The 26,013-nt window shown below is 41.6% G+C and overlaps 1 protein-coding gene and 1 non-coding gene across 2 annotated transcripts; one reads left to right on the top strand and one right to left on the bottom strand.

The window, feature by feature from the left end:
• Nucleotides 1-7,361: 7,361 nt before the first annotated feature.
• On the bottom strand, nt 7,362-7,435 carry trnan-guu (transfer RNA asparagine (anticodon GUU)). The gene has a single exon. It is a non-coding gene; the product is annotated as a tRNA-Asn (tRNA).
• A 1,795-nt stretch (nt 7,436-9,230) lies between these two features.
• Nucleotides 9,231-15,638, top strand: LOC114651568 (gastrula zinc finger protein XlCGF28.1-like). Its single transcript, XM_028801382.2, has 3 exons — nt 9,231-9,329; nt 10,370-10,807; nt 14,507-15,638. The coding sequence occupies exons 2-3, from the start codon at nt 10,414-10,416 to the stop codon at nt 15,550-15,552; spliced, it is 1,440 nt and encodes a 479-aa protein (XP_028657215.2). The 5' UTR covers nt 9,231-9,329; nt 10,370-10,413; the 3' UTR covers nt 15,553-15,638.
• The last annotated feature ends 10,375 nt before the right edge of the window (nt 15,639-26,013 follow it).

Raw genomic sequence — 26,013 nt, 5'->3', positions numbered from 1 at the left:
GGCAGAGCCCCCTGTCAGAAGTAGCTTCAACTCCCACCTCCGGCAGAATTTCGATAACATCCCGAGGGAGGTGGGGGACATTGAGTCCGAATGGGCCATGTTCTGTGCCTGTATTGTTGAGGCAGCTGACCGGAGCTGTGGCCGTAAGGTGGTCGGTGCCTGTCGTGGCAGCAATCCCCGAACACGTTGGTGGACACTGGCGGTGAAGGATGCCGTCAAGCTGAAGAAGGAGTCCTACAGGACCCTTTTGTCCTGTGGGACCCTGGAGGCAGCTGATAGGTACCGGCAGGCCAAGCGGAATGCGGCTTTGGTGGTTGCTGAGGCAAAAACTCGGGCATGGGAGGAGTTTGGGGAGGCCATGGAGAACGACTTTCGGACGGCTTCGAGGAGATTCTGGTCCACCATCCGGCATCTCAGGAAGGGGAAGCAGTGCAGAGTCAACACTGTGTATGGTGGGGATGGTGCGCTGCTGACCTCGACTCGGGACGTTGTGGATCGGTGGGGGGAGTACTTCGAAGACCTACTCAATCCCATTAACATGCCTTCCAATGAGGAAGCAGAGCCTGGGGAGTCAGAGGTGGGCTCCCCCATCTCTGGGACTGAGGTCACCGAGGTGGTCAAAAAACTCCTTGGTGGCAGGGCCCCGGGGGTGGATGAGATACGCCCGGAGTTCCTCAAGGCTCTGGATGTTGTAGGACTGTCTTGGTTGACACGCCTCTGCAACATCGCATGGACATCAGGGACAGTGCCTCTGGATTGGCAGACCGGGGTGGTGGTCCCCCTCTTTAAGAAAGGGGATCGGAGGGTGTGTTCCAACTACAGAGGGATCACACTCCTCATCCTCCCTGGAAAAGTCTATTCAGGGGTCCTGGAGAGGAGGGTCCGTCGGATAGTCGAGCCTCGGATTCAGGAGGAACAGTGTGGTTTTTGTCCTCATCGCGGAACAGTGGACCAGCTCTATACCCTTAGCAGGGTCCTGGAGGGTGCATGGGAGTTTGCCCAACCAGTCTACATGTGTTTTGTGGACTTGGAAAAGGCATTCAACCGTGTCCCTCGGGGAATCCTGTGGGGGGTACTCCGAGAGTATGGGGTACCGGCCCCATTGATAAGGGCTGTTCGGTCCCTGTACGATCGTTGCCAGAGCCTGGTCCGCATTGCCGGCAGTAAGTCGAACCCGTTTCCAGTGAGAGTTGGACTCCGCCAGGGCTGCCCTTTGTCACCGATTCTGTTCATAACTTTTATGGACAGAATTTCTAGGCGCAGCCAGGGCGTTGAGGGGGTCCGGTTTGGTGGGCTCAGGATTGGGTCACTGCTTTTTGCAGATGATGTTGTCCTGTTTGCTTCATCAGGCCGTGATCTTCAGCTCTCTCTGGATCGGTTCGCAGCCGAGTGTGAAGCGGCTGGGATGAGAATCAGCACCTCCAAATCCGAGACCATGGTCCTCAGCCGGAAAAGGGTGGAGTGCCCTCTCAGGGTTGGTAGTGAGATCCTGCCCCAAGTGGAGGAGTTCAAGTATCTCGGGGTCTTGTTCACGAGTGAGGGAAGAATGGAGCGTGAGATCGACAGGCGGATCGGTGCGGCATCCGCAGTGATGCGGGCGCTGCATCGGTCTGTCGTGGTGAAAAAGGAGCTGAGCCGCAAGGCAAAGCTCTCAATTTACCAGTCGATCTATGTTCCTACCCTCACCTATGGTCATGAGCTATGGGTAGTGACCGAAAGAACGAGATCGCGAACACAAGCGGCTGAAATGAGTTTCCTCCGCAGGGTGTCTGGGCTTTCCCTTAAAGATAGGGTGAGAAGCTCAGTCATCCGGGAGGGGCTCAGAGTAGAGCCGCTGCTCCTCCGCATCGAGAGGAGTCAGATGAGGTGGCTCGGGCATCTGATCAGGATGCCTCCTGGACGCCTCCCTGGTGAGGTGTTCCGGGCACGTCTAACCGGGAGCAGGCCCCGGGGAAGACCCAGGACACGTTGGAGGGACTATGTCTCTCGACTGGCCTGGGAACGCCTTGGGATTCTCCCGGAAGAGCTAGAAGAAGTGGCCGGGGAGAGGGAAGTCTGGGCATCTCTGCTCAAGCTGCTGCCCCCGCGACCCGACCTCGGATAAGCGGGAGACAATGGATGGATGGAAGGTGTGAATGCCAGGCGTCACGTTTAGAGGAAACCAGGCACCATCCCTACAGTGAAGCATGGGGACAACATGCAAACTCCATGCAGGGAGGACCCGGGAAGCGAACCCAGGTTCCCCAATTGTGAGGCAGCAGCGCTACCCACTGCGCCACCGTGACTCAAAAACCAAAGACCAAAATTTTCTGGAGAGGTTCATGGCATTATAAGCTAGCTTTAGTAAAATATTGACTAATTTTAAAATAGGTTTTTTTTTTTGTTTTTTTTTTTGCTTTTCAATTTTTTAATATTTATATCATGGTAATTTATCATTTTGCAGATAGCATAGTATGTATGCAAAATCTAGAGCTGGAAAAGAACTTTAAAACAATATGAACTATTTCTGTGCTTGTACTTAGGGAGATATCCATCCATTATCCAACCCGCTATATCCTAACTATACACGGTCACGAGGGGTCTGCTGGAGCCAATCCCAGCCAACACAGGGCGCAAGGCAGGAAACAAAACCCGGGTGTGCACACAAACATACCAAGCACAATTTAAAATCGCCAATGCACCTAACGTGCATGTCTTTGGACTTTGGGAGGAAACCAACACAGAGAGAACATGCAAACTTCATGCAGGGAGGACCCGGGAAGCGAACCCAGGTCTCCTAAGTACAAGGCAGCAGCACTACCCACCGTACCACCCGTAGGGAGATGGAGCCAGTCAAATTCATAATCCCAAACCCCCCAAAGCTTAACATTGATCCCATATAAATGCAATTTCAGTTCCATGGGTTACTCATGACCAAATCAGCAGGCCAAGGTTTGTTAAAACTCTGTAATAATGAAGTCCAAAAGTGTGATGATTTGACATGGAACTACCCAAATTGTTACCAAGCAGTCCACGTGCACTCTTGAAAATAAAGGTGCCAAAGCAGCTCTTCAGAGTGAAGTCATTAAGGAAATAATTTTTGATTCTCAAAAGAATTATCCACGTGAAGATTCCAGTAAGAATAGTAATTTATTTCAATCCCTAACAGGCTCCTTAACAATGAATAAGATAACACGTTACAGAAATCCCAGTGGTTTCCTGATTTTAAAAGAACTCTTGCTGCATACAATAAAGTTCAGGTTTTCTTGATCAATTATTATCCTGCTAGGTAGTCTACTCGACATTAATGGGTTCTGTTTTGCCCACATATTTTGGAACATTTTCAAAGCCCAAAGAACCAATTTCATATGCAGAGAATCCGTCACAGAATGATATGGTGCTTTGTCAAGCAATGGTTCTACAAGGAACCAGATAGAGTGATAGAGTGACCTTAAAGAATTGGTATTTTTAATAGTACAGTATTATACACTGCCTGGCCAAAAAAAAAAAGTCGCCACCTGGATTTAACTAAGCAAATTGGTACGAGCCTCCTATTGGATAATTACTGCATGGGCGATTATCTTTCAGCTGGCAACAAGTTATTTAACCCCAACTGGTGCAAGGAGTTGCTTCTCATTTCTTAAACAACCATGTCGAAAGACACATCTCGTGGTCGTGGAAAAGATGTTGGTCTGTTTGAGAAGGATCATATCATTGGCATGCATCAAGCAGAGAAAACATCTAAGGAGATTGCAGAAACTACTAAAATTGGGTTAAGAACTGTCCAACGCATTATTAAAAACTGGAAGGATAGTGGGGACCTCGAGGAAGAAATGTGGACGGAGAAAAATCCTGAATGATCGTGATCGGCGATCACTTAAATGTTTGGTGAAATCAAATCGAAGAAAAACAACAGTAGAACTCAGGTATATGTTTAATAGTGAAAGTAAAAGCATTTCCACTCGCTCAATGCGAAGGGAACTCAAGGGATTGGGACTGAACAGCTGTGTAGCAGTAAGAAAACCACTAATCAGTGAGGCAAACCGGAAAAAAAGGCTTCAGTTTGCTAGGGTGCATAAAGATTGGACTCTGGAGCAATGGAAGGTGGTCATGTGGTCTGATGAGTCCAGATTTACCCTGTTCCGGAGTTGAGAATCTTTGGGATGTGCCGAAGAAGGCTTTGCGCAGCGGTCAGACTCTACCATCATCAATGCAAGATCTTGGTGAAAAATGAATGCAACACTGGATGGAACTAAATTTTGTGACATTGCAGAAGCTTATCGAAACAATGCCACAGCGACTGCGTGCCGTAATCAAAGTTAAAGGCGGTCCAACGAAATATTAGAGTGTGTGACCTTTTTTTTTTGGTGGCGATTTTTTTTTTTTTTTTGACCAGGCAGTGTATCTGTAAAGAGCAAAGTGGGATCGTGACATACGTGAAAGCAGTTTTTTTTCACTCTTTTTTCGTTGTTGGAAAGGCCTGAACGTGACTTACTTCATACACTCTTGCAAGCTAAAAGAACAAACTCATCTTTAGAAACGTACGGTGTAGCAAACGAGGACTGTCTTGTGAGGAGTTCACTGCCGGATTATACCACACAGCAGCTCAGGAAGAAATTCTGACAGATTTATTTGATACATAAAGAAGCGTGCATGTATTTGAATAGGTGTTTATGTGATCAACAATAAAGAGGAGACGGACAATTCGTTAGTGAATTATACAAAGTCCTCTAGATGTCAGCATTACTCTCAAATTACTATAGGTACTAATTTGTAGGCAGAATGAAATTTAAAGCAATAAAGTTTATCATTAAACAGTATCAAAACAAAGTATTATGGTAAACTAGTAACAAATTACTATTGAAATAAATATTAATGTATATAAATAACACTGAGGCAGACAGTCTTTATACGTAAACGACAAACAGTACACTTTAAACACCTTAACGGTGTAATGCTAATGCAAGTTAAATACAAGTTAACTTACGTCGGGTCATTAAACGCACACTTCCTTATTGAGTCGGGATACTACGGACTGCGGAAATAGCTAGTATATACGTCCCTTGCTCTTGTCTAACATTCCATAATACTACACGTATGTGCTCTCGTCTAACATCCCATAATACTACACGTACGTGCATGCTGGGAAGTGCACCCCTAAATGTGAGACGTGCACACTGATTGGCGCTGTCCCTCTAATATAGGGTGTGGCGTTGCGGCGGGTGTTTGCCTTAGACTTTGAATCAATGGTTGGAACTTTTAAGATTAACTGGTTCAGAGCTTGTTTGTCACAATCTGATTCCATGTGGTTTCATATACCCAGATCTATTTTTAAAAAATTAGAAGGAATTGAGTTTCTATTAAAATGCGACTTTGAGATTAGTACAATTCCTGTTAAATTATGTAGTTTCCACAAACAGATCCTTTCTTTCTGGAAAATGATTTTTACACACAACTTTTCTCCCCACATGTCTACTCTATGGAACAACAGTGATAACAATTAATAGAAAGTCATTATTCAATAAAAACTGGTTTGAGAGTGGTATCTTGTTTGCAACTGATTTGTTGAACACAGAAGGTAATCTGCTAAATTATATGTCCTTTTTGAAGAAATTTAAATTAGGTTGTACTCAAAAAGAATACAGGCAGGTTTGTCAAGCAATCCCATTGGCATTAAGACAGTTAATCTAGATAGGTAGATAGATAGATAGATAGATACTTTATTAATCCCAGGGGGAAATTCACACAACATCATATTCTATCTATCTATCTATCTATCTATCTATCTATCTATCTATCTATCTATCTATCTATCTATCTATCTATCTATTCAGAAGTCAAGCCAGCGTTGCCAAAAATTGGTAATTGTAATCTAAAAGATAGTAATTGTAATTATAAGGTTATTAAAGCAAATTTTAAATCCATTCTTTTCCATGATTTTAACTCGGGAAAGCATTTGCAAATTTTTAATGGGGATCAAGTCAATTATGGAAAAGGCTTTTTCTAAATTTGTTAAGTGGCCTGTTTCCCCAAAAATGAAAGAAACACATTTCAAGATAATTAATAATATATACCCGGTGGCAGAATTTTTAAAAAGATTTAAATTTGAGGTGGACCTGTGTTCTTTTTGTGATTCAACTTGTGGAACATTACAACACTTGTTCTTTTCATGTCCTGTTTCTGCCAGGTTTTGGTTAGAAATACATAGCTGGTTATCACTCTGGCTAAATGATATCCCACAGTTTGACTTATCTCATATTATGTTCCACATGGATAACTTATATCCATTTGTCTCTGATATGATTACCATTGTCGTTCTGTTAAGTAAATACCATATACAATGTAGTAAGTGGAGAAATGACAAACTATCTTTTACATGGTTCATAAATGATTTTAAACAATACCTCCTATCACTTAAACTGAAATCCAGCAGATCTGTAAGAAGGATTTATGATAACATGTCTAATTTATTACTGTTTCGATTTATGCCTCCTGTGTCTTTTGGCCGGTGGTCCCTTTTCCCCCTATTTGTTATCTTGCATATACTATGAAATTTATCTAGCCCCCTTGTACTGTGAATGTTGTTTATACTTTTTTGAATGTTGAATTTTTATCCTTTACGAGAGTTTTGTGTTGTATTGTGTTTCATTTGATAATTATAATAAAAAAAGTTTCGGCGGGTGTTCCAATTTTGTTTTGCACTCTTCTTAAAAATATTAGACGCATAATTCTGTGTTTAAATTAGTTATCAAATGTCATGTTTACGTCATATGACTTCACATCTTATCTCATCCAACTGAAAGACTAAAACGATCACTGCGATTAAAATTTTCTCAAACGCCTATTTATGCTTCTTTTATAACATACACATTAACTTGAGTGGCAGAGTGTACGTTATATCGTAAAGCTGATCATTAATCTTAAAGGTTTTCTTGGTTTTGGAAAACGAAACGAGGACTCGTTTCTGCAATTGAATGTTCAACTGTATCCATGGTCCTATAATTTCTTTTTTCCGGAATGATCATGAACTCTAACGCACATGTCTGAATTTGACAGACAGAGGCGGAGAAACGGGCTGGAAGTATAGAGAGCGTTAGCAAATCGAGAGGCAGTGAGACGTTTGACGGAATACGTAAGCCAATCAGAAAATCGGCGAGATGTTTGACGTGTACTTGCGCAAATCGAGAAGCACTAAAGCTCTCGCGCTTGACAAGAAGGGCCCATCTCGCAGGTGCGCATGCGTTAAATCAAAAGCTGCCCCAGCGTCTGTGGGCCACTGACGACGTTTTTTTTTTTTTTTTTAATGTCAGTCCTCGTGTGAGGAATCAGCAACACAGTGGTTTCTGACCCTCAGCTTTTTGGAATTTTAAGAAAACAGAACCCGTCCCTGGGTGGGCTCGAACCACCAACCTTTCGGTTAACAGCCGAACGCGCTAACCGATTGCGCCACAGAGACTAGGCGTGTCGGATAATTTTAAATATACGTAGGCATTTAGGTATCTCGACAGAGTCTTCTGGATAAAGAGTAGAATTGTTGTCCACCTGTAAGAATTTCACATTTGCCGCAAATTGCCGAAAGAGATGAAAATCACACCAGGAAGGAAGAGCCTGCAGATTACAAGGATTGACGTGGAAATCTACATCAATAAAATAGTCGCTTTAAGCATCTACAGCGACTCGGACGGGGTCGATGGTTACTATGTGCTTCCCTCAAGTCTACCATCGAACTTAACCACCCATTGGAATGTGTCCACTGAAGGTTAACCTTAATGGCATAACGTTACCCCTTGATGAAGTTTACAGTGCAAATCAGTGAGGTTGAAATTAAGATTGTGCACTAAGGTTGTCAAACTGCAGTTTATTGGAATGACCAACATAAAATATGATTACAACTTAACCAAGAAAACATTGCCTCGCCAATAAAATACGGATTTTAAAAATTATTATCTGTAGTATATCGCCATTACGACAATCTGATACATGGTGTCTGGAGTTAATGGAGAGATAAATTGAAAACAATCATTAAAATGCGCTACATCTCCCTATTCAGTGCCACGACATTGGATGTATCCAGGGAAGAATCTAATTGCACTATTTAGGAGAGACACTGATGACAAATGTGTGTGTGAAGAAGAAAATGCAATCCACTTTTAAGTGCATTCTTTTATTGGAATGATATGGAAAGACTATTTGGGGAAAGAAAGGTAGGGCCCCTCATTTGGTTGATTTGGTGGCATCTATGGTCTTCGTGACAAGTAGAGGCGATCGAGGCGGTTAGTGTTTCTATTGCCAAATTTACCCCAAAAAGAAGATATCTTAGTTACCTTCGATCATTTCAGGAGAAATGGCAATCCATGGCTGTACAAATCCGTATGTCACGAAAATACAGGTTCTTCGGAGGGCTTATCTTCTTCCCCTGCTGCCGTTTCTCCGCCCGCAGGTCTTTTACGAGCAAACACCTCTCTTAAAAATGGTAGTTCGTTAATGACAATTTACGGTGTGTAGCCATCCAAAAAAGTATAATTTATTTCAGGGGCAGGTGAAATGCCCACATCAATAGACCAAACAATACTGCAAGTTGGAGACTATTTTAAAAATGCCCCTATGATGAAGCACAACAATTTGACCAGAAGCAAGTTTACAAACCTAAACAATGTGTCTGCTTGAGTTTATAAACTTTTAAACAAGTTAGATACGGTGAGTAACAGATTGATCAATTGACCAAATTGTGCAGTAAGAAAAAAAAATCATCTTCATACCCTTCGTTATTTAAAAAAACAAAGATACCTACTCTTGAGGTCCTCGAAAGCTCCTAATCCGACCCAAGTTTAGGAAAAACGTTTAAAATACTGTTCGATCTTTAGATATTACCTCCCAACTAACCCGCAGGCGAGCTCACACACATTTTCGTAACTTAAAAAGTTATGTCTCAAAATTGTACATTATGTCATTAAAATATTAAAACACAAGCCAACTTGTACACGACCGTTTTATATTAAAGAAAGCACTCTTTCACAAAGCGTTCTGGGAAATGGAGTTTTTAAAGTGCGCATGTGCAAAAGCTTTCGTCTACCAATAGTGATTTGCAGTAAAGATTTTATTTTTGACGCTACCAATATCGAGTGACGCGTAATGTGATCGAGGAGAGTGCACTTATTGAGTTCATCAATAATTAAGACAACAAGGATAATTGTGAATATTTTTCAAATGACGCTAATCTATTGTTTGGCTCTTGCGCACATCAGTCAACTAGCTCAGAAGTAGGCGGGTTTTGTCAGTCGACCGGCGTCTGCTGTTGTCTTTAGTTTCGGATTATGCGCAGCTTTGAAGGGGAGTCGCTCATAGGAAAGGTACGTGCGACAGACCATCGTGGGGCACGAGAGCAGTGCGCGACGGACTTAGGTTGAACACAAGAGACGTGCAGCGCACACCGAAGTCGGTAACTGTTGTTTCATTCTGCCTGGTCCGCCTATCCTGTAGATAGAGACGTTAAATAATCCAAATGTATTACTTGGTTTAAAGTGGCTGTCCAATGTTCCTACAGTCTCATAACTCAAAATGATGCCAGTTTGAATTATCCGTGTTGCTGCTTAGTGTATGAGCGTTATGATTTCCTTCAGTTTCTCGTGGTGCATTTCTGAGTTTCCGTGTTGCTGTCCATCCGTTCAGCTTTCTGTTACTCCGTACTGGAACTCTTTAGCCACATGCCCACACACCTCCTCTGCTTGACAGATCTAAGCAAATGTCCGTGACAGTTCTGACCCAATTTATAGCTTCTTAAGAAGATCGTTAAAGTTTCTTGATATGTGTAAACTGCACAATGACATTTTGCATGCCTCAGTCAAATGTGAAATATCTTTTTAAGACTTTGCAATCCCAATTCTCCCCTGTACTTTAGTGGTTATCAATTGCACTCTCCTGGCTCCAGAGGTCCACTTGCAATTCCTTGCTGTTGTCTATGTGGAGTATGGCAGTTGTCTGGCTGTAGCTGTAGATTTCTTCTGGATACCTTCAATTCCATCAAATCCCATCCACTCTTTTAATTACTGGTTCAATTAATATATTTAGTCTACTCCAGGAAGGTAATAGAGAAGGCATAATTCAGAACAACACAAATGTTTTCAAGTTTTGCTCACACATTTTTATTTATTTATTTATATACCGTTTTATTTAAATAACGTTATCATAACATACTAAAGAGAAACTGGATAGCAAACCTGTAGCATTTTGGTGTTCTGCAGTGTGAACTTGGCTCACTTGCACTCCATGACTAGGAAAATGTATGAAAGAGGCTCAAGATTTTTAGTTGAGTATCGTCCATTGGAAAAATATGGGATGACAGTAAAATGTATCTGGTGAAATTCTAAGAGAATTATTATTTGCATTACAGAAAATGGACAGCTGCATTTTTGGTGAGAAGGATCCCCCAGTGAGATGCGTGACAACTTCAAGATCAGAGATTTAAACATTGCAGGTGAAGCAGTGGGGAGGCAAGCGCTGGATATGGAGCTCCACAAAGCAGGCATTACAGAGGAAAACATGGGCTGCATCAAAGAAGAGGAGTGTGAATGGGAGACCTTCCAGGCTACACAAGAGGGTGTCTGCTTGAAGCAGGAGGACTGTGAATGGAGGGCTGTGGTTGTTAAAGAGGAAATGTGTAAAACTGAGTATGTAGGGGATTATGATATGTCAATAGACCTTAAAATGCAAAGCCGTGAAAGGGGAAAAATGAATGAAGATGTGAAACCCAAGGACAGAACCAGAGAGGAGATACTTTACAGGAGAAAAGAACTGGAGCAAATGTCATCTGCAACACATTGTGAACAATGTAAGTGTTGTAATTAGGCAAAACAATTCTAAATTCCTTTCTCTTTAAATACAGTGAAGTAATAAGTCTGAACTGTTAGATAACTCTATTGAACTGTTCTGACAAGAATAGTTAATGTAATTTAAAATACCTTGTATATTTCATTTTTCTTTATGTCCAACCACTAGCACCATTTAACTTCTATTGCCCCTTTCTCTAATGTGTACTATCCATCAAAAATGTGTAAGTGCAGTATGTACTGGACATATGTATGTTGTACATTCAAATACAGCATTAGAAACAGAAACATATGAGATTTGACAAATGAGAGAAGACCATTCAATAGCTAAGCTATCAAAAATCAAGATGAAAATATTGTTAAAAAGGAAAAAATACATTATTCCCATATAACGGCTTGGTACATTTATTTATATAATATATAATTTTATTTTTTTTTTTATACCAAACTTAGTTTTTCGATTCCTATATTTTTTCCCAAAACACAGACCTTGGGGAAAAACAGTTCACTGTATTAGCCCAGGAGTCCAATTAAAAACAAAAGCTGGTTGGAACAAAAGCCTGCAGCCACAGGGGGTCCCCAGGACCGAGTTTGGGAAGCACTGCTCCAAGACATTCACGATGTTCTTTTGAAGCATTTTCTTTGTGTAGGTTTGCCCACCATACTGATGTACCACATGTTGGCTCCTCCATATACACCTGCATTTGTATAACACTCAATTGAAACCCCTGCCAGGTGATCTCCATTGAACTAATTCTGCGATTTCTCAAAACCAACTGGCTGCCTCACTGGTGATGCAGGAATGAATACTTTGGCCATCATCTATTTTGCAGAGATCTGCCTTCACCTTAACATTAGAGTCTTTTTCTGTTGCCAGAAAAGCCTAATTCAATCCACTGTGTTTCAATGTTTCATAACAGTAAAACTCCCAATGGTGTGAATACTTTTTTATAAGCCTTGTAGACTCCCTTTTAGGATAGATTAAATATTTTTCAACCATTGTTTAGAAATATTACATTGTGAAGCAATTGATATAAATCACAATTTGTTTGTTTAACACTCATGCAAAACTTGCTGATTGTCACAAAATTTACCATGTATGTTGGCTGTTGGTCCAACTTAAAATATAGGCCCTGTGGTGTATCACAGGAAGAGGGGAGGCAACCCAAAATTAGCACTGATGCAGGGACTAGAGGACGGGACAGGGCTGAAGCTGATGGGTTTACACGGCTGTTTACAGGTCAAAGTGGAATCTTACCTAAGACCCACCAGTTTAGTGTTTTCTTCTTAATTAATTTGGTTAATGGTTGTATTGCCCCAGTCGATTACAGCTTTTGTCTAAGAGTAGGTCGTTATGTCTCATCGTGGGTGGTTGTGTTTAGCCATGGTAAATTTTCACTAGACTGTTTTTGCCTGTTTATTTTTGTCTAAACTATTTTCTAAAAAAATGTACGGGTACGGGTACAAGAGGCATGTATTATGTTGCTAGACCCTCAAGGAGCAATTTCTTCCACCACCCCCCCAAAAGCTTTTCAAACTCCAAAACACACTTTTTAGTTTATCGGTTGCAAAATATAAGTTTTGCAAAACTGTATTTGAAAGTAAACTCTGCTGTTTTGCTGACCACTGCCTAATATTTTATAAGATTGTAAATAACCAACAAACTAAGATTTGTGTCACCAGACATGGACAGTGGCAGCCTGGTGTGTGTTCGTCAAGCATGCAGATAGGAATTTTAATGTACTGTGTACACATGTCATTAAGTCTGAAATGAGCTGATGACACTAAATTATCCATCACAGCAAAGACTTACATTTTTGAAACTGCCAACACTATTGCACATCTACATATTGTTGCAAAATGTGACAGGGATAAGCTATGGTGAAACAGGCTGAAATGAGGTGTTAAGCTTATGCCAAGTGTTGTTCAGAATTTGGTAGAAAGAGGACAACTAAGGGCACGGTTAGTTACTTTTACTATATTCAAGCCCATTTTATTATAAAACACTTCTAATTTTAGACTTTGATGCCAATGTAGCACCTTGATTTCTAGTAATTTTAAATCAGTGTTAAGTAAATCAACTTTCTTTATAACATACCAAATACCATCACTGGTGCTATCTCTTGTAATATGGAGACCTGCAGTGGTATCTGTGAACCCAAATCCTCCCTAGATCTCCCTAGTGTATATTCTTTCTGTGGTCTGGGAATTCAGTTATTCATCAAACCATCCAGTACTTTAATGTGGGATTAAACATCTAAAATACTGTAAACCATGAATTATAAAGAAATAATGTTCATGGTCCCAATCAATCAAGGAGTTACCACAATTATGGAATTCAATCATACAAAGAAAGAAATTCTCAACTCGTATGAGAGCAGAGACATGGTGTTGAGGTAGTGTTGATGATGGATGGAACACTTGCATTCTAGCCTGCAATGGTGAACATTTAAAAATGCATTTATATTTGGTTTCTTACCTTATCCTATCACAGAAATATTCCAGAGCAATGTTGGGTACTTCTGCTAGTAAAATAATTTTATTTACTGTACCTCTCTAATGTAAAAACTTGGATTTGCTAGGATCATCCTGTGTATCTAGTAAAGAGTCTCTGGCCTGTGAGACAGTAACATTTAATTGTTTGATGTAAAGAAGCCATCCATTAGCCTATGTCAGTGTTTGAGTCCCATTATAAAGACTCTTTGAGGGAAAGGGATATTGAATTTTGCTTAAAAGAGCACCAAGACACTTTACTGCTTGCTTCCATAGTGCTTTGTAACTAAATCTTGGTCCAAGAGAGTGTCCTTAATAATCTTTTAAAGAATATGAAAAAATCCTTGGTTTAGTAAAAGGAAAAGTAAAAAGGTGCATTTTTAATTTCTTTTTAAAAATCTGTATAGTCTTTGCTGCCCTTAGCTCCACTGGATAACATATCCAAATTTTTGTCCATAACATCACTAAATGTTATAGGTGTTTGCACTGGTTACCATCAGAGGATTTCAGGGTTCTGTATTGACTATTGTATAAGTAAGATGTTCTGATATTCAGTTATTTGCATACAATTTAAAATCAATTCTAAAATATACAGGCAATAGATTAAGTTGTTCGGAAACAATACACCATATGTGCTCTTCTTTTTTGCCCTCATTAGACTAGCAGCAGATTATTATAGGTGGTTTGACATTGATAGCTTTATTAAACCTGAAGGAGGAGTGTTACAGTAGTGTAACCTGCTTGTAGTAAAGTGGCTTGGCATTTCTCCAGATCGAAAAAGGGTGCATTTTCGCTGCATTTTCAAAATGATAAAGTGCTAATATTGTGACAGTGCAAATGTGTGACTTCAAATTCAAGGCAGTGCCAATAATGACCCTGAGATTCCTTGATTGCCGTTAGAAGTCCCTGAGTCTAAATGCTGTATTAGTTATACTGTGTGAACCAAACATGGGTATGTTGATGGTATATTTATTTTAACTGTAGAAACATCCACATCTTAATATTGAGAATACAGTTTATCAAGGGCACTAAGGGAATAGCTGCATATCTTTCTAATTGCATGACCTAGGGAGAACATATATAGATTTTAAAGAACACCCAGTATAGATCCTTGGGGAACACCACAGGTGATGTCATATTTCTTGCTTGAATTTTTGCCGATTTGAACACATGATGAAAAAGTGATAAGACTTTTTGTCTTAAAACAGATTTTCAGGAAAGAGACAGATGCTTTTCTTCTTCATTTGCTCCAGTATCTCCTCAGCGTAGAACTGAGAAGGATGATGAAATAAATATGAAGAGTCTGCAGTGTGGCTCACTTACTGTGGAAGAGCTGACAAGTGACAACATGGGAACCCATAAAGAAATACAAGATACAACTTCAGTGCCTTCATATTCCTGCCAAGAGTGTGGAAAATGTTTTAAAAACAAATCTCATTGCAAGGGACATATGAGAATTCACAGTGGAGAGAAGCCCCATTACTGCTGTGAATGTGGCAAAAGGTTTTCAAGAAAAGACAGTCTTCAGAGGCATACAAGAGTTCATAGTGGAGAGAAGCCATATGGCTGTACTGAATGTGGAAAGCGATTTTCACACAAGGGCAGTCTAAACATGCACATGAGAATTCACACTGGTGAGAAACCATATGACTGCTGTGAATGTGGAAAGCATTTCTCACAAATAAGCCACCTTCATACACATTTGCGTGGTCACTATCAAGAAAAAGCACATTGCTGTTCTGAATGTGGCAAACGATTCTCAAACAAAGGCAGCCTTCAGATACACATGCGAATCCACACTGGAGAGAAGCCATACAGCTGTTCTGAATGTGGCAAATGCTTCTCACAGATAAGTACTCTTAAGATGCACATCAAAATCCACACTGGGGAAAAACCACATTGTTGCTCAGAATGTGGCAAACCATTTACAGACATGTGCGGCCTTTTGAGACACTTGAGAATTCATACTGGGGAGAGGCCACACTGCTGTGTTGTGTGTGGCAAGTGTTTTGTTGACCGAGGTAATCTACTGAGACACACGAGAACTCACACCGGAGAAAAACCACATTGCTGTTCTGAATGTGGGAAACAATTCTCCCGAATAAGTAGTCTCCGCAGTCATTCAAAAGTCCACTCTGGAGCAAAGCCAAATTGCTATTCTGAATGTGGTAAAATATATGTACAAATAAGGAATCCTGAGAGCCATAAGGCAAATCACTCTTACCAAGAAAATATGAAAACAAACCCCTGTTAGGTTGAATGTGTAAAAAAAAGATGCATCATACTAATATACATATTCAGTTTATGTGCTCTGTGTGTGTGTATATATGTATATATATATATATATATATGTGTGTGTGTGTGTGTATATATATATATATATATATAATATCTTATACACAGTGTCCTCCATAATGTTTTGGACAAAAACATTTTCCTTTATTTACCCCTCTGCTCCACGGTTTAAAATTACAAATCATACAATTCAGACATAACTGAAAGTCTGCAATTTGCACTTTAACTAAGAGGATTTGCATACATCTCAGTCACACTGGGTAGATGTGACAACACTTTTTCTACATAGACCCCCATTTCAGGGCACCTTAATATTTGGGACATAGCAATGACAGATATATACTGTATTAAAGCAGTCATATTTAGTAGAGTATCCAATGCATCCAAGTCCGCAGTTCATAGACCTCATCTAATACTGAGGATCTTCTCTGGTGAAGTTCCACAAAACCTCTAATGCAGACATCTTTAGCTACTACATTGGTTACCTTTGTTATTTAGAATTGACTTTAAAATACTGCTTATGGTTTACAAAGCCTTAACTAATCTCACTCCATCCTATATTTCAGAATTCCTTTCACTTTACACTCCAAATCATAACCTTAGATCTTCAAATGAGTGTCTGCTTATAATTCCAAGAGCTGAACTTAAAAGAAGTGGTGAGGTGGCCTTCTGCTGTTACACACCTGAAATCTGGAATAGCTTACCAATAGAAATTCGCCAGGCTAATACAGTGGAACACTTTTAAAAAACTGCTAAAAACTCATTATTTTAACATGGCTTTCTCATAGCTTCATTTAGCTTAATCCTGATACTCTGTATATGCATTTTATTATTATCATTCTTAGTGGCTCCGAAATCCATACAAACCCATACTTTCTCTGCTGTTCTTTTTCCAGTTTTTTGTAGTGGCGATCAACGCCACCACCATCCAATCAAAGCACCGTGATGTCCCAACATTGATGGATTAAAGGCAAGAAGTCCACATGACCACAATCCTCAAGTTCTTCCTTGTGAACCCTGAATACATGAGGACTGACTGAGGTCATTTATGTTAGGTAGAATGCCTAGTGGGGGCTGGGTGGTCTCGTGGCCTCTGAACCCCTGCAGATGTTTATTTTTTCTCCAGCCGTCTGGAGTTTTTTTTTTCTCTCTGTCCTCCCTGGCCGTCGGACCTTACGTTTATTCTATGTTAATTAGTATTGCCTAATTTTATTTTTTATATATTTTGTCTCTTTTGTCTGTCTTCATCCTGTAAAGCACTTTGAGCTACATCGTTTTTATGAAAGTGTGCTATATACATAAGTGTTTTTTGTTGTTGTTCTGTTTGTTCCGGGGGCTTATGCCCACGTTTTCTCTTCAGCATATAGAAGGCCAGCTCAATTGGATTTAAATCGGGTGACTGGTTTGGTCATTCAAGCGATTTTCCATATTTTAGCTTTGACAGACTCCTGTGTTGCCTTAGCAGTATGTTTGGAAGCATTGTCTTGTTGTAGGATGAAGCACTGTCCAATCAGTTTGGAGGTATTTACTGGAACTTGACTAGATTAGATGTTCTATATGGCTCAGAATTCATTGTGTCACTGCCATCAGCAGTTCCATCATCAATGAAGAGAAGTGTATGAGTACCTGTGGCAGCCATGCATGCCTAAACCATAACACCCTAACCACCATGTTTAACAGTTGAGGTGGGGAAGTTCCTTTTTGTCTACAGAGTTTGCTCTTGCCATCAATCTGATGCAGGTTCATCTTTGTCTCATCAGTCCACAAGAATTTTTCCCAGAATTCTGCAGGTTTAAGTCCTTTTTCCCCAAACTGCAATCTGGCCATCCTGTTTTTGTGGCTAACTAGTAGTCTGCATCTCTTGTGCATGAAGTCTTCTGCTGATAGTCTTCTCTGACACATCCATATCTGCCACCTGAAGACGGTTTCTGATCTGTAAGACAGGCCTTTGGCACTTTCGTTTTACCATAGTGAGGATTTTTCTGTCGTCAGCAGTGGAGGTCTTCCTTGGCCTGCCAGTCCCTTTGTGATTACTGAGCTCACCAGTGTTCTCTTTCTTGTTGATGATATTCCAGTTAGTTGATTTAGATGATCCTAAAGTTTAACCGATGTCTGTAATGGTTTTATTCTTGTTTTTCAGCTCATAATGGCTTCTTTGACTTTCATTGGCACAGCTCTTGTCCTCATGCCGAACAATGGCAACCACAGACTCCAAAGGGTAGTCTGTAGGTAGAAGCAAGCCTTGGTATCTTAAGCATGCACTAATGAAGAAGTGAAACACACCTGGGTAATCACAAACACCTGTGACGACAATTGTCCCAAACATTATGGAGGGCACTGTAATATGATCTCCTTTATTATTGAGCCCAATGGGGGCAGTGCCTCTAACTGTGGTTAAGTTATCAGGTTTATGGCAGTCACCTGAGGCTCCATTTAAGAAGCCGCTGCAGCTTCAATGCTTTGAGATGTTGACTCAGACACACATCAGATTGTGGTGTTTCTCCTCTAAAAGTTAAGGTTTCATTTGGCCCGTTGCATTTGTCAAGTCTTAGCCTTGAAACTTTCATTCTTTTAGGGGTTTGTTAGGAATGCCTTTAATAGTAGAGTTTGGTTTGTGCTTTAGCTTAAAGTTACTAGAAATGTGTCCATGTCCTTGTTAACCTTCTTTTGTCCGTCTGCCTCTATCAATATGTATTCCTTTGGGGTTAATTTCTGTTTATTTATCTCTCATTTTGTTGCCTTTATGTTTCCTGTTTTTCTCTCTTCTGTTTTAATAGTATTCTATACCTTGTAAAATAAATGTGGATAGTCCAAATATAATTTGATTATTGTAATTTTATTACTTAGTCTTGGCTAATTTAATACTCTTTTCTGCCTACTCTCACATTTCTGTTATTAGTAATGTTCATTTTGAATTTTTAAACTTTTTATTAAAATTTCTTTAAATGATGTATCTGTTGATTAAATTAACATTTAATAAACTGGATATTAGTTTTTGTGACACATTTAAGGAAATGACTTAAAAAATAATGGTTTAAAAGAACTACCATATATTTTGTTAAACAAGTTGGAAGGCAATGTCACTTTAAAAGAGAGCAGCCATTCATTGTTGTCTCTGAAATGAACGGTGTGGTGGGTGAATTCTTTCAATGGACCCCTGAGTGGAGACACGTGCCCACTGCTTGTTGGCATCATATTTGTTCTTTTTATTGTGACCGTGAGGGTTTTGTAGTGTAGTGCTGCTGAATGTTTGCTTGACAGTGATGGCAAACTCGAATCAGTGATTCAATAAGCTCCAAAGCCTTTGCAGTACTTTGGTTTCGAAACACTGCTCTAAGGACAAAGGAGGAAGTCATGTGACTATGCTGAAAAGAGGCTTCGTTACATAACTGCTCATTTCAAAATGTTGGTGTACTAATTGTGATAACAGCCCAGATAGCTGGGATCCTGTAGATTTGCCATGTTTTTGCTGGCTTTATCTCCCATTAAAGGGAAAATGGGTTTTAATGCAGCTAGTCACTAATGTCATCAGGTCTTTAAAAGACAATTTTGTTTGTGATGTCATCCTTGAGGTTCATTTGTCTGTGTAGCCAGTTAGGTAGGTATGGACACCACGTCAAAAGATTTAAAACCTATATCACCAGGAATTCTGGTCATGGCCAGTTCAGAGCTAAGGCCTCAATGCCATCATTGACTCTGTCACACACGTGCACATGGGAGGCAGCTAGATGGACCAATCAAACGTAATTCCAGGCCAGGGTGCTGTGGGGTGCACTAGTCTTTCCTCTGATATTTCTGAAGATCAAAGACAGGAAATTATGTCTGAGTCCAGCCCTGAAGTCGTCACTTCCTGTTCTGGCCCCAAGACTTCACTTCCAGTTCTGGCCCCCAGATGAAGTCACTTTCGCCAATCTTATATAAAAGCCAGACTACCTCCACATGTGCTCAGTTCTGTTTTGGACACAAAACTGTTCACATCTCTGGTTATATTTGCTGTTTTGCTGCCAGTGACTAAGTATATGGGTGCTGCCCCAAACCTTTTTCTTTGTGTTAAGGCTGATTATTTCACAACTTACACTACCTTTCGCTTGGCATCCTGTTCTCCTCATTTGTACCTGATGGATGTCAAAAGTTCAGGAATAAAAACTACTTTAATATATGCATCTTTTTTACAGTATCTACAATTGATGCAGACATATACATACAATATACAGTGCATCCGGAAAGTATTCACAGCACATCACTTTTTCCACATTTTGTTATGTTACAGCCTTATTCCAAAATGGATTAAATTCATTTTTTTCCTCGGAATTCTACACACAACACCCCATAATGACAACGTGAAAAAAGTTTAGTTGAGGTTTTTGCAAATTTATTAAAAATAAAAAAACTGAGAAATCCCATGTACATAAGTATTCACAGCCTTTGCTCAATACTTTGTTGATGCACCTTTGGCAGCAATTCCAGCCTCAAGTCTTTTTGAATATGATGCCACAAGCTTGGCACACCTATCCTTGGCCAGTTTCGCCCATTCCTCTTTGCAGCACCTCTCAGGCTCCATCAGGTTGGATGGGAAGCATAGGTGCACAGCCATTTTAAGATCTTTCCAGAGATGTTCAATCAGATTCAAGTCTGGGCTCTGGCTGGGCCACTCAGGGACATTCACAGAGTTGTCCTGAAGCCACTCCTTTGATATCTTGGCTGTGTGCTTAGGGTCGTTGTCCTGCTGAAAGATGAACCATCGCCCCAGTCTGAGGTCAAGAGCGCTCTGGAGCAGGTTTTCACCCAGGATGTCTCTGTACATTGCTGCAGTCATCTTTCACTTTATCCTGATTAGTCTCCCAGTCCCTGCCATTGAAAAACATCCCCACAGCATGATGCTGCCACCACCATGCTTCACTGTAGGGATGGTGCCAGGTTTCCTCCAAACGTGACCCTGGAAATCACACCAAAGAGTTCAATCTTTGTCTCATCACACCAGAGAATTTTCTTTCTCATGGTCTGAGAGTCCTTCAGGTGCCTTTTGGCAAACTCCAGGCGGGCTGCCATGTGCCTTTTACTAAGGAGTGGCTTCTGTCTGGCCACTCTACCATACAGGCCTGATTGGTGGATTACTGCAGAGATGGTTGTCCTTCTGGAAGGTTCTCTCTCCACAGAGGACCTCTGGAGCTCTGACAGAGTGACCATCGGGTTCTTGGTCACCTCCCTGACTAAGGCCCTTCTCCCCTGATCGCTCAGTTTAGATAGCCAGCCAGCTCTAGGAAGAGTCCTGGTGGTTTGAACTTCTTCCACTTACGGATGATGGAGGCCACTGTGCTCATTGGGACCTTCAAAGCAGCAGAAATGTTTCTGTAACCTTCCCCAGATTTGTGCCTCGAGACAATCCTGTCTCGGAGGTCTACAGACAATTCTTTTGACTTCATGCTTGATTTGTGCTCTGACATGAACTGTCAACTGTGGGACCTTCTAGAGACAGGTGTGTGCCTTTCCAAATCATGTCCAATCAACTGAATTTACCACAGGTGGACTCCAATTAAGCTGCAGAAACATCTCAAGGATGATCAGGGGAAACAGGATGCACCTGAGCCTAATTTTGAGCTTCATGGCAAAGGCTGTGAATACTTATGTACATGTGCTTTCTCAATTGTTTTATTTTTAATAAATTTGTAAAAATCTCAAGTAAACTGTCTTCACGTTGTCATTATGGGGTGTTGTGTGTAGAATTCTGAAGAAAAAAATGAATTTAATCCATTTTGGAATAAGGCTGTAACATAACAAGATGTGGAAAAAGTGATGCGCTGTGAATACTTTCCGGATGCACTGTACATGCATTCAAATCAGCAAAATGACGAGGGGAGCCATATTTGTGCACAGCCAGTTTTTCACATTTGATTTAACTTCATGCAACTAAATACTGCTTTACTCAAAATGTTTGTGTGGAAAACACCGCAGTACTCAGATGTTTCCAGGAAATGAAAGACATACCACTGTTATCTTTTTTGTTGAAAGTAGAGTCAATTATTATGCAGGCTGAGAGGGGTTCCCAAAGTATTTCATATGACTGTACGTGGGTGACGCCTTGGCCTGGTCCAGCCACTCGGGTCCCCAACAATCTTACAAACCAGATCACCCTTGGAGAAAAGTGCAACATGGCCGTAGTGCCGTAACTGACGCTCCCTCACAATGAAGGTGATGCGCCTCATTCAAGACTCCATGAGCAACCACTCAATCGTCACAAAGTCAAACCAACGGTACCCAAGGATTTTCTGGAGAGACACAGTACCAAAGGAGTCCAGTCGTCGTCTCAGGTCACTGGATAGTGTCCATGTCTTTCAACCATATAGCAAGACAGTAAGCATCAGGACTCTAAAGACTTGGACTTTCATCCTTTTCCATAGATATCGGGAGTGCCACATGCCCCTTTCCACCGACCTCATGACCCCCCATACTCTCCCAATCCATCTATTGACTTCACAGGAAGAGTCACCAGAGACATGAATGTCACTGCCAAAATAAGTAAACCTCTCAACAGGTTCAACACTCTCTCCGCAAACAGACACACTGCTGATGGCTGTGCCCAAGAAGTCATTAAAAGCCTGGCTCTTAGTTTTTATCAGGACACTCGCAAGCCCAGACACTCAGACTCCTCACTCCGTCTCTCAAGAGCCCCCATCAGAGCCTCCATTGAAGATCACAGCATCGTCAGCAAAGTCAAGATCCGTGAATCTTTCTTCACCAACGGATGCCCCACAGCCGCTGGACCCCATGTCCTTGCCCAACACCCAGTCCAAACAAGCGTTGAACAGAGTAGGAGCAAGAACACACCCCTGATGAACCCCTGAATCAACTGGGAAAAACACAGAGGTCCTGCCTCCACTCTGCACAGAACTCACAGTACCATTGTACAGGCTGGCCATGATATCCAGCAACCTCGAGGGGATCCTGCGAACCCTCAGGATGTCCCACATGGCAGCTCGATCAACTGAGTCGAAAGCTTTGTGAAAATCGACAAAGGCTACAAAGAAACTCTGCCGATAATCACGTTTGCGCTCCATGAGAACCCTCAGTGCCAGGATGCAGTCAATGGTAGACTTCTTAGACGTAAAGCCAGACTGTTCCAGTCGCTGGTAGGTGAGCAAGTGATCACAGATCCTATTGAGGATGACTCTAGCAAGGACCTTACTTGGCACCGAGAGCAGTGTTATACCCCTGTAGTTGCTGCAATACAGGCAATCACCTTTCCCTTTCTAGTTAAGGACAAGTCCTGTTTTCCAGTCAGTTGGGATGATGCCCGTGTCCCAAATGGAAGCTAAGATTGCTTGCAATGCCAAGAGGACAGCCTTACCACCCGCCTGGAGAAGTTCACCCCGGATACCACAGATCCCTGCAGCCTTTCCTCCCCTCAGCTGGTTCACCACCTGTGCCATCTCATTGAGACTTGGTGGTTCACAGCTAATTGGAGGAACAGCCTCAAGAACAGTGGACCCAGAGATATCCAACGTCGTAGCCGGAGGATCAGCCTTGAACAACTGTTCAAAGTAGCCAGCCCAGCAGGTCACAACTGCAGTGTCATCCATAAGGACCATCCCATCAGCTGCCCTGACTGCGACTCTCCGAGGAACAGATTCAGATGTGCATAGTGCTTCGATTCCTCTGTAAGCAGGACGTGGGTCACTAGACCACAAATGGTGTGTCACTTGCTCACAGATCCCTCTAACAAACGTCTCTTTATCTGCCCTCAGAACTCGCAGCCATCCTTCTCAGTTCCCGGTACAGACCACAGTTGCCATTGAGCCGTGCACTGCGACTCCTCTGAATGATATCCAGGGTGCCCTGTGAGATGAAACACCTCCTTCTGCAAACACCGGTAACATCAACACAAGCCTCAGCAACCTTAGGGTCTTGTGATGGAGGGTCTCCCACATCACATTAGGATTGGCAGTCATACCCAAATCTGAAAGTTCCTCACACAAACTGCTTGCAAACTCATTAGAAACAGCCTGGTCTTGGGGTCTGGCCAAGTAGGGAAAACTGATCATTTCGTTTGTCTCTCTCACCAGAAATCCTCCTTTTATAATCCGACCCTACTGGAACTCTCTAAAATGAGAATCATGGGAGCACCCGGTCCTTACATTTGACAAATGGTCTGGAATGATGTGGTCATTCTGGGCAAGAGTGCTCCCAGGTCCTCACTGGTCCCTTAGCTGCTGGATTTCTATTCTCTCTGTTAATATTTCCCATTTGCCTCGCACATTTCTTTCCCTGGACCTGCGTACTTATTTATCTATTATGTGGTACCTTTCATATCCATTTATCTATCTATAATGATTTGCTTTTTCAGTAAAGTTCTGCATTTTACACGCTCTTGCTGATCATGGCACATAGAGTGGTGATGTGCTGTATGTTGGCTGGCCATCACCGTACTCTGTACACCTGATCACACTACTTTTATCCAGCAGAGGTTATTTTGTCTCAATAAAATTACTGCAAAGCTCGCAATTCTCTCTCTATAAATTTCTGGGAGAGACCACCATCCTGAAAGTGTGGTTTAACTTTTACTAAATGTCCATCCATCCATAAAAGCTGCTACTTTATAGTTCTTGGGTTTCTTTAATATTTGATACCAGTTATGCTTGAAACCCTTTGAACAGACATGTACTCCACACCTGTCTCTCTTTGGTCTGTTTCTAAATTTTCTGTAAGAGGACATAGCAAACTTGTAGGTAGATCACTATTCAGACTCAGATGTGATGTTAAAAAGCACAGATCCACATACCCTGATAGTATGAATTTGCTCTAATGCTTCATCCCTTCCCCTTGTCCTGTAGGATGATTGTCACCCATTTTATATTACCGGTGAAACATTTTCGAACACCTCAGTTTTTCTTCAGTTTGAATCAGGTGAAATCCAATGAATGACCTAAAATGGTACAAAAGTAAGCAGTAAACTGCCAGAGGTTTAAATGTAAAGTTTTGGTTAGCAAAAACTGAAAAAAAGAAATTTCAGAATACTACAAATGGGCCTTCTTCAGAAAACAACTAATAGGTTTACAACCTACGGAAGTTCTGCAGCAATTCAAGCAAATGAAGCCTTGAAAGTTGAAGCAAACAATTTGCACAGGTGTCCCAAAATTCTGTTGGTTACTTAAAAACCCTCTGTCTGTCTTAAAGCAAAGTTGGAACAGATTGTGTTACTACACTCTCTGACAATATTATACTGTAGAATGGCAAGAAAACAGCAAGTAACAAATGAAATGAGGCCGACCATTATTACCTTTAGAAGTGCAGGCCTTTCATTTAGGGAAATCGCAAACAAAATTAAAATAAAACAAAAATCAAAATGTCAGTGAGTCCAGTGGTATTGTACACACAATTGGAAACAGGAAGGAACTCTGACAGGCAGAGATATGTCAGACCCAAAATCACAACCCAGTTGGAAGACACGTTTCTGAGGGTCACCAGCTTGCATGATGGGTGCCTCACAGCACGACAGCTTCCAGCACAACTTAACAGTGCAGGTCAAAAAAAGCAAATCACAGATTTGACTGCGAAGAGGAGACTTTGTGCTGCAGGTTTGACAGGGTGAGTGGCAGGAAGAAAGCCATTCCTTAAAGGACAAAACTGGGCCTTGAAATACCAACTGTGGATGACTGCAGACTGGAAGAAAGTCTTATGGACTGATGATTCAAAATTTGAAACCATTGGTTCATCACGCAGGGTGTTTGTACGTCGTCAGGTTGGTGATGGTTCCTCAGTGTGTGGCACCAACTGTCAAACATGGAGTAGGAAGTGTGATGGTCTGGGGGTCTTTTACTGGACGTAGAATTGGTGACTTGCACAGAGTGACTGGCATTCTGAATCAAAACGGTTACCACAGTTTGGCTGTTATATCTGCAAAAAGGGGTAACTTTGATGAATCAAAAATTTGAATAAATGTTTGCACACTTAATGATTCCTTAAGTTATTGTGTGGGTGGCACACTGGTAGCGTTGCTGCCTCGCAGTTAGGAGACCCGGGTTCGCTTCCCAGGTCCTCCCTGCATGGAGTTTGTATGTTCTCCCCGTGTCTGCGTGGGTTTCCTCCCACAGTCCAAAGACATGTAGGTTAGGTGCATTGGCAATCCTAAATTGTCCCTAGTGTGTGTGTGTGTGTGCGCGTGTCCTGCAGTGGGCTGGCACCCTGCCCAGGGTTTGTGTCCTGCTTTGCGCCCTGTGTTGGGTGGGATTGGCTCCAGCAGACCCCCGTGACCCTGTAGTTAGGATATAGCAGGTTGGATAATGGAAGTTATTGTGTAAGGTTTCTAAACTCTCTTGAGGCTCCCCCAACGGGACGACACACCGAACAGCATCCCAAAGTGCGATCACCGCGTCTATGGAAGATAGCCTATTGGTTGCCGGGGCAACCGTGAGCTCCCAGTGCT

This window comes from Erpetoichthys calabaricus, chromosome 5 (genome assembly GCF_900747795.2).
Source record: "Erpetoichthys calabaricus chromosome 5, fErpCal1.3, whole genome shotgun sequence".
Lineage (NCBI taxonomy): Eukaryota > Metazoa > Chordata > Cladistia > Polypteriformes > Polypteridae > Erpetoichthys > Erpetoichthys calabaricus.
This window is presented reverse-complemented; position numbering and strand designations above follow the sequence as displayed.

Bases quoted from the DNA above. Each gene is read 5' to 3' on its own strand.
- LOC114651568 (XM_028801382.2), top strand. From the start codon at position 10,414: ATGCGTGACAACTTCAAGATCAGAGATTTAAACATTGCAGGTGAAGCA. The intron at 10,808-14,506 runs GTAAGTGTTGTA...GTCTTAAAACAG, and splicing joins TGCAACACATTGTGAACAAT to ATTTTCAGGAAAGAGACAGA.